The sequence below is a fragment of the Seriola aureovittata genome, chromosome 23 (assembly GCF_021018895.1).
Source record: "Seriola aureovittata isolate HTS-2021-v1 ecotype China chromosome 23, ASM2101889v1, whole genome shotgun sequence".
NCBI classification, from domain to species: Eukaryota; Metazoa; Chordata; class Actinopteri; order Carangiformes; family Carangidae; genus Seriola; species Seriola aureovittata.
The window spans coordinates 2628751-2637834 of NC_079386.1; the positions used below are offsets into that span (position 1 = coordinate 2628751).

General features: G+C 43.1%; 1 protein-coding gene across 1 annotated transcript; it reads right to left on the reverse strand.

Moving 5' to 3' along the window:
* Positions 1-538: 538 nt before the first annotated feature.
* On the reverse strand, positions 539-6255 carry snapc2 (small nuclear RNA activating complex, polypeptide 2). Its single transcript, XM_056369841.1, has 6 exons — positions 5887-6255; positions 5009-5182; positions 4670-4808; positions 3374-4276; positions 3016-3104; positions 539-1158 (listed from the first exon to the last, which is right to left on the reverse strand). The coding sequence occupies exons 1-6, from the start codon at positions 6100-6102 to the stop codon at positions 841-843; spliced, it is 1839 nt and encodes a 612-aa protein (XP_056225816.1). The 5' UTR covers positions 6103-6255; the 3' UTR covers positions 539-840.
* Between the last annotated feature and the right edge of the window lie 2829 nt (positions 6256-9084).

Here is a 9084-nt window from a genome sequence, read left to right on the forward strand (position 1 = left end):
GTTGTTGTTGTTGTATGAAACCATCTGTTTCTTCAGACTGAGCTGTGTGACTTAAGTGATGTCACTCGAGTCAGCATCAGTTTGAGCTGAAGACTCGCCACGCTCCAGGCTACATTAGCCGCTACTGGCATAACACACCTGAGTCTCTGACCCAGCTGCTGGCGGTCAGTTGCATTGTGGGTAATGTAGACGCATCATGAGTTTTACAGCTGCGTGATGATGAATCTGTGGAATAATAATATCTGACTTTTCTGAGAGAAACATAAAAATGTGTTTTCTTGAAAATTCAAAATGTCTTAAAACAAGCAGCAGAATCTGAAATATGAAGATTAAAAATGCCTAAATGAAAAAAATTAAAATGCTCTAATATGTATTTTATTTTTATGTACTCAATTACTCTGTCATAATTTATTGATAAACACATGTACTTCAATGTGACTTAACCTTAACCATAACTGAATGAACTGTTTCATTGTGATATGAATTATTACATACATTAAAAACAGCTAACAACACAAAACAAAGTGAGGAGGTCTACTGCATTTAAAAATGATTTTTTTATTATTTTCTATAAAAGCAACTGAACAACTTAAATAAAACAAAAAAACTATCAGCTCAAAGAATAAATGAACAATGAATGTGACCAGACATCCAACTTTAACACCAGACAGACTCTAGTGGTCACTCAGAAACTAGTTATTGAAAATCCAGCTCAGTAACTTCTGAGACGAAGACCAAATAAGTAGACTCACCACTGAACCAGTATAAAGTCAAATATTAAATCTACAACATAGGGAAAAAATAAGGCACAAACCACTGTTTATAAATATTAAACTACATTTATCTGCGCATCAGCAGCTTCAGTGGCACCATGAAAGGGTTGAGGGGGGGGCAGGGTCCCATCACGTCTCCATTCCCTGATTGGCTGGATGTGTTGTTGCTCTCTGATGATTGGCTCTCAGCTTCTGGCTGCAGTGTCCTCCCACCACTGTCCACGACCTCACCGCCGCCAGTCCCGTCAGAGCTCTGCTGACCCTCTGGTGTGGTGCTGTCTGGACCGCTCGGACCCTCTGACTGAGCAGAGGGTGCGCCCTTCAGGTTATTAAACAGTTCTCTCGCCAGCTGGGAGTTAGCAGGTGATGACAGACGCTGGTACACCTGAAACATGGAGAGGAGAACGTTCAGGTGAAGGAATAAGAACAGAAAAATAACTTTTGTACTTACACAAATCTGTGCTGATACTGAACTAACATGCTACTGACACAAGCTTTGGTTCATACTTGCTGCTCTCAGCATATTTGTGTGTGTGTGTGTGTGTGTCCAATGTTTTACAAAGAAGTTGTAACCTGTGAGTCTGTCCTCGCAGGTTCCTTTGGTTCCTAGTGACCTGGTCCTGATCTACTGCTGCAGATGTTCGGTCAGTATCTTTTCTGACCTGGGACAGACTGAACCTAGACCTGTGACAGTCTGTGGTTCCAGGTTCTACTTTATGTCTCCACAGCTTTTTACAAACCTCAACATTTTGGTTCAGGGTCATTTAAAGCCTCAGACTCCAGGACAAACACTGTAACGATGGAACATCAGAGCTGATGGTGGAACATCAGAGGACAGAGAGGTGACAGTGGAACATCAGACGTGACGGTGGAACATCAGAGGTGACGGTGGAACATCAGAGGTGACGGTGGAACATCAGAGGACAGAGAGGTGACGGTGGAACATCAGAGGACAGAGAGGTGATGGTGGAACATCAGAGGACAGAGAGGTGATGGTGGAACATCAGAGGACAGAGAGGTGATGGTGGAACATCACAGGTGATGGTGGAACATCAGATGTGACGATGGAACATCAGAGGACAGAGAGGTGATGGTGGAACATCAGAGGACAGAGAGGTGATGGTGGAACATCACAGGTGACGGTGGAACATCAGACGTGACGGTGGAACATCAGAGGTGACGGTGGAACATCAGAGGACAGAGAGGTGACGGTGGAACATCAGAGGTGACGTTGGAACACCAGCTGCTAGAGGAACTTCAGTTGTTTGTTCAGGAGAACATTAAACACTGAACTCTGCTCCACAGAAAACAACAGCTCGGTACCAGAAACGTGATGATTCTGAAAATATCAACACTTTCCTAAAGTCCCAGTGAAACGTGGTCAGACCAGTGACGTTTTGTTCAGTTGAAACAGAAACAGAAAAACACAGAACACAGCTGTATGTGGACAAAACACATCTTCACAGTATCTAAACACATGACCTGTGTTATTTATGGCCGTGTTGTAAAGCAGTTGTTTTCCTCCCGCCCTGAACCTGGATCCAGTATCAGCTCTTGGACAGAGCAAATCTAAGTTCAGGAGCCGGAGAGAGGAGAGCAGCTGAGACAACAGCAGACCATAGACCTTCAGTTATGGTTATGGTCAAGTCTGACGGACCTCCTCTCCGATCAGGCCTAGCTGTCTCTCCTGGAACAGGCTGCTGTGTGTGAATCTGATACTAACAGATGGAAATGCATTTGATCTGAGGTGTAGGACCTTCATTTGTGGTCTGTGCTGCCCCTTAGTGGAAACCTAACAGACCAGCCTGCTGCATGAGATGCTGATGAGAACTCACTTGTTGCATTTTAAATACAAAGGATGTGAGTTTCATTCCAGCTCTGGGTTGCGCCAGCTGCAGGTTTTACAGATGTTTTCTCAAGTGTGTGTCACACTTGACAAACTGTAACAGAAATCAGTGTAAATGTGTGAGAGACTGAGGAGTGAATGAAAACTTACAGCTGGCTCCATGCTTTACTGAGCAGGTGCTGCTCAGATACAACAGTAATGAAGCATGTGACTTAGCTTTTATTTTCTGACTGTGACACCTTGTGAACTCAGCTGCATTTTGATTGGCTGTCAGCATCTCTTTCAAATCACTGCAATCTCAACAATGTTGTTCACCACTGTTGTCGTTTTTTTTTTTTTTTTTAAGTATATTTTTTGGGCTTTTGAGCTTTAGATTGAAACTGAAGCAGGTCGTACCTGGACCAGGTGTTTGTGCAGGTTCTTACAGTCCAGCAGGGGAACCTCCTCAGGTAGAGACATCAACAGGTCCAACATGATGGCGCTCTCTGCAGGACAAAGACAGTGAACAACATGGAACATGTGTAGAAACACAGAGGAAAACCACATGATCGTAATTCCTACAAAATAAGACACTGATTATCTTTAGGTAAACAGTTCTGTAGAGTGAAGGTCTGTTATTATTCCTTTAATCTATCAATATAATTGATTATCATGTTGGAAGTGGCCACAACACACTAAATGAATGGTTAACAGCTGTGGTTGTATTTACAGAAGACCAAATTAAATACACACAATGACACCAGCAGTGACTCACCCATGGGGGTGAGGTGACACTCGTCAGTCGGATTGTGGATCGCACTCAGGTAGCGGTAGATCCTCTCAAAGTCCACAATGCACTTGACACCTAAGGTCCGGGGACTGTCTTTGGTGGCGAACTTGCTGGTGCGACCAAAACTGGCATGAACTTTTGCGGCAGGGCCAGAGAGGGGGGGCAGGGGGTGGGTGTTGGAGGTGGAGGAACTGGAGGAGGGGACAGAGGATTGAGCAGCACTTGGGAGAGGGGGGAGACTGGTGACAGCGGGAGAGACAGGTGTGTGACTGACTGTGGACTTTACAGTGGAAGCAGAGGTGGAGGTGGTGGGGGTTGGGGTGGAGGTGGATGCGGGGGTGGGGGCTGGGGTGGAGGTGGAGGCGGGGGCTGAGGTGGAGGCGGGGGTGGGGGCTATGGTGTAGGTGAGGGTGGATGCGGGGATGGGGGCTGGGGTGGAAGTGGAGGTGGAGGCGGGGCTGGGGGCTGGGGTGGAGCTGGAGGTGGAGGCGGGAGTGGGGGCTGGGGTGGAGGTGGAGGCGGGGGTGGGGGCTGGGGTGGGGGTGGAGGTGGAGGGATGCTGCTGGGTTGTCTTGATTGAGGAGACACTCGGAGTGTCTACCACTGCTGCAGAGCCAGGACTGAGCGTGCTCTGTCCTGAGGCCGGGGTCTCAGGCTTTGGGGCTGTAGGGGACGCTGCAGGTATTTCTGTTGCACCTGGCTGGTTGGAGGGGGCAGCAGGTGAGCTTACGGATGTGGTTGAAGGCTTATGCTGGGGTGGAGGGACTGTGCTGTGTGGCACTTTGACCACTCTGGATTGACCTGGGGGTCTTTTGGCTTGGCCTATGGTTGGTGATAGAGCCTTGAGGACGACGACAGGACGGGTGCGATTGGTGCCAGGAGGCTTACCTGAGGAAAAGATGGAGGACAGTAAGATGGAGGACAGAACCTGCAGCACAGAGAACTTCTGACTGTGTTCAGATCATTACTAAGGATTATGGGAAATAATAGAGTATCTCCATGAATGAGGATTTTTTTTGGTGACTGAGTTGTCAGTGTCAGATAAATACTGTAATACCTGACAGAACTAACTGTTTAATCTGAAGGATGAAGAGTGTCTCTGTCTCTGGATGCTCTGCTCCCACTGAATTAACTAACACCTTCATCACTGTAGTTGTGGACTCAGTTAATTCCTTTTCCTCACTGTGTGCGAACAGTTTTGATTGATCAGATGAATACGAAAAACAAAGACAGACACATATTTACTGTCTCCAAGCTTCAGACAGAAAATGGACTGAGTACCTTGTACTGGCGTAGCGGGCACTGGTCTGAAAGGGATGGTGCGACCAACAGGTCTGTCCTGGTCTGTGGGTGGTCTGTGGACCTGAGGAGGGTCGCAGTTCTTCAGGGTGCAAGGCTCTGTGGACGCCACTATCATCATCTGGAAAACACAGAGGGATGAGGGAGATGGAGGTGGCAGTGACTCCACAGGACAGGTAGGTACAGGTCTGTCTCTGATCCAGCAGCAGTTGTGTTTGAGGAGTGTCAGATAAAACCTGAGGTCACATTTAAAGTCAGCAGAAGAAAGTCCAGGCAGAGAAGCCTTTATCAAACCCCGTCTCATCAGTTTCTGGATCGTACCTGAGAGAACGCTCCAGTGATTTGTTCTTCGACGTTTCCCGCCAAAGATGAAGCCATGTGAGACCACACATCGATGGGCTTTCTGGTCTTCTCTTCCTCCAGCCTCTTCTTCCTCAGCTTCAAACTCACACTAGTGATCATTTTGTTCTTCAGAGATTCCACCACAGCCTGGACCTGAGGGAGGGAGGACAGTACACGTCATGGTACTGTACATGAACACAGAGACCGACCCAGAGGAGGGAGTTCACCGAGCTGAGCTGTCTCATACTGCACACTGACATTCACCAACTCTGTAACTGGAGGATTTTAGTTCATTTTTAAATTAGTTGGACACATGTTATGAGGCCTGAATGTCAGATTAGACACTGAAGATGACATCAACATATGATGGCTGAAGTTTATAGATAGACAGATATCACAACAACAACAGTTCACACTGATTACTCACAGTATCTGGTGACACTGCTGTACTAAAGCTACGTAAACACAGAGAGGACAATCAAAGATAATCTGTTTCATTTATAATCATATTTGTTTTTCATAAGATCTATAAATTCATATAGTAAATGAAACTTCTTATATCAGAGCGATGGAGGAACTTAGTAAATAACCAGGTGACACAATACAACTCATTATGAACATGGTCTCTGTAATGTAACATCTGATGAATGTGAAGGTGACCCAGTGAAACCTGTCCCTGTGAGCCGGTTCAGTGCAGACTGCAGCCCTCAGAAGACCTGGTTTCACCACAGTTTAACTGAGACCTTAGTTTTTCATTTGTCTGGTAAAAATAAACAATGTTTAATACAAAGTAACAGACAGAGAGTCAGAGGGACCGAAGTCACTGATAACCCTCCATAAAGACCAGACCACCGTACCTCTTCTATGGACCGGTTAGGAACCTGTTTTCTCAGGAACGTATAGTCGATGTCTCCGCGGCTTCCGGAGCTTTTGGCCAGTCTCCTCAGAGTTTCCAGGAGCTTCTTCTGCTCCGGTTTCCGCCACTTACAGGTCAGTCTACCCGAAGTATTCTTGGCCGGGTCAGGCATCAAGTTGCGGTCTGGTATTTTTCGAGTCCGAGGAGGCGGCTTCATCTCTGCTGAACTGGACTGACGGGTTCAGGGTCTAACTGGTTCTGGTTCTGGTTCTGGTCCCGCTCATAGAGCTGCCTCCTGAAGACTGTATATGAACGATTTAACTTTACACTGAAGGTAAAAACGTTTCTTCAACACAGAACCGTCATCAGCCACAACTGTACTACTTCCGGTACTTTTTCAGAATAAAAGCGTTTTCAAAGTATTGTTCTTTCTTAACAAAAAGAACATAATTAAGGAACTGAATGTTCAAATACATTTAAGAAATGCTCTTTTCTTCTTACTTAAATACTTCTTAATCAGATAATGAAACACATGAATATAAATGTTGCTATTTAGTATCAAAATTATTTTTTAAATAATTTATTTAAAGACAGACGATAGACATTTAATGACCTTTTAAAAGGTGTTTTTTTAAAGGTTTATAGTGCATTATTTAAATCCAAATTTGGTTATTATTGATCATCTTTTAAATGAGTTAACCCATCTATTAGAATGAAACACTAAGAATATAACGAGGCTCAACCAGTTCTGGAAGTTTATCCAGCATACAGACTTTTTGTGTAACACACTGTTCTTTCTTTCGAAACACAACTTAACTAAAGCTGAAAAGAGCAGAGGAGGTATAAATATTAAGGTATAAGGTTTACACTTGTTATAATGTTTCAGTCTTGTATCGTAGGAGGGAACTATTTCATGGAAGTTACACTTTCTAATTTTAATTTGAAAGCGAGCTGGATTGGACAGTTTACTGCTTCCGGGTTACTGTGCTCCAGTGCCGTTGAAAATAGAGTTGCGACACTCTTTGACCCTACCACCAGCGACTTTATTCATAACACTTTTTAATATTGATGCAGACTGTGCGTTGACTACTTTGAGAGGATTGGGGTTAGATTGTTTACAGTGTGTGCGCACTAATATTTGTCTCGTGCCTCTGACTGTGCTCATGCTCCCATCCTAATGTTAACTAACGTACAGACTGTAACAGACACATAAACAGACACAAGTGAATAGTACGCTGCACGGCTTATTCTAAACCTCCAGTCACTCTGCATTCATCAGCACACTCAGACCCACTGGTCATACTGGATGAACTGTTGGACCCAGTACTGCTACACAAACAAGACTAAGCAGTGCCATCTATTGGTTAAAAACAGCATTAAAACATAATGTTGAAGGGTTTGTTTATTTGGGCCTTTTGTGTTCTTAATATAAAGGCCATTAATATTTTCATTGTGATTTTTTTATTTATATAATGTCTTCTATATACAGGAGATGTTAATCAAGTGGCTTCGACAGACTCTAACTGTTAACGCAGGCTGTAAACACATGGCATGAGGAGACAGGTATTGAGTCAGCCTACACTGAAGTCTTACAGGTGGTTACTCACTGTTATCATATAGTTTTCACGGTTCTCAGCAAGTTTGAGTTATCAATTGACCCCATAAGCCATTGCATTGTTTTATACATATGCAATAGATCAGAGGATTTTGCTCATCTGTTGAGCTAGACTGGCTGCTAGCATCCTACTCATCATCCTCCTCTACATGAAGTATTATTCACAGATTTATATGATCTGCAAAATAATCTAAATGAGGAACTGGTTAAGGTGGATATAATTGTTTTTGGTTCACATGTTTGTATCAAATAAAAGGCCACATAACTGTTTCCTGCAGGTTTACATTGATGAACTCTTAAACTTTAAAAGCCATATCGATGAGTTGATGAAAGAAATTACTGTAATGTTATATGGTGTAATACTTTTCCTGCATTTATAGATCTATATCCATTGTATGTTTTATTGCTAAACTGTTCAAAAATTAATTTATAACATAACCTCTCACATCATCTCAATATCATCATTTCAATCTGGCTTCAGGTCTAACCACTCCACAAGTACCACCCTACTTAACCTCACCAATGAAGTGCTCTCTGTTCTAGATAATGGTGAACTTACAGGTGCAGCCTTTATTGATTGAACTGAAGCTTTTGATTTTGTTGATCTGCTTTTAGATAAACTCCATGTGATTGGCCTTGTTCTGTGGTTTGATTCATACCTTCACCACCTGGTATGAAGAGGTGTACCCAAGGGTTCAACACTGGGACCACTTCTCTATTTATTTAACAATTTAACATCAATTTTCAGTAACTATTGTATTCAACTCTTTAGTGATGACACTGTTATATATACACCTGAACACCTGTACCTGATGTACCTACTATTGTTGAACAAAACAAATTATTATGATCTTTGACTATTGTGATGTTGTGTATTAAAAGACATTAAAATCAGCCCTCGCCCCACTTAACACAGCATATAATAAACTCTGTAGATTTGTCCTTTTCTCATTCATTATACGATGCATGATGCATTTAAATGTCCATCTCTAAATATAAGAAGATATATTCACTGGCTTCAGTTCATTTATTTTAATTATCCTCCTTATTTACAACAACAGTATCTTGTACCTTTTACATCGAAGTATGAAGTTAGGCACTCTGCCACGTTTAAAGTGGACTTGTTATGCTAATTTCCAGCTCTATATTTTTACTCTGGGATTCCACTAGAGCAGCTTTGCATGATTCACAGTTCAATAAAAGTTCAGCCTCTGACTGAAACAGGCAATATTAGCTCCGGCTTTCTTAAGAAGCCTCCTTAAGAGCCCACTTTCTTCTGATTGGCCGAACATCTGGAAGCTTGCCAGGGGCAGTACCCAGTGCTTGTGAGCACGACATCATCCTCTTACTGGTGTGGAGGTCGTGAAAACAAACTGTGAACCTAAATAACTAGTAACTAAACTAAGTAACCGAACATAACTGACTGGAAATGGAAATTTGTCAGATCAATCAGTTCATGTTACCTGCTCATTGTGACATTAAGCTGGATTTAGTCTTTAAATCATAATCTCTATATAAACATGTTTCTATATGTGCTCATGTTAATAGTTGTACATGTGTGAAATGAGCTAAAAGACTGTTTAA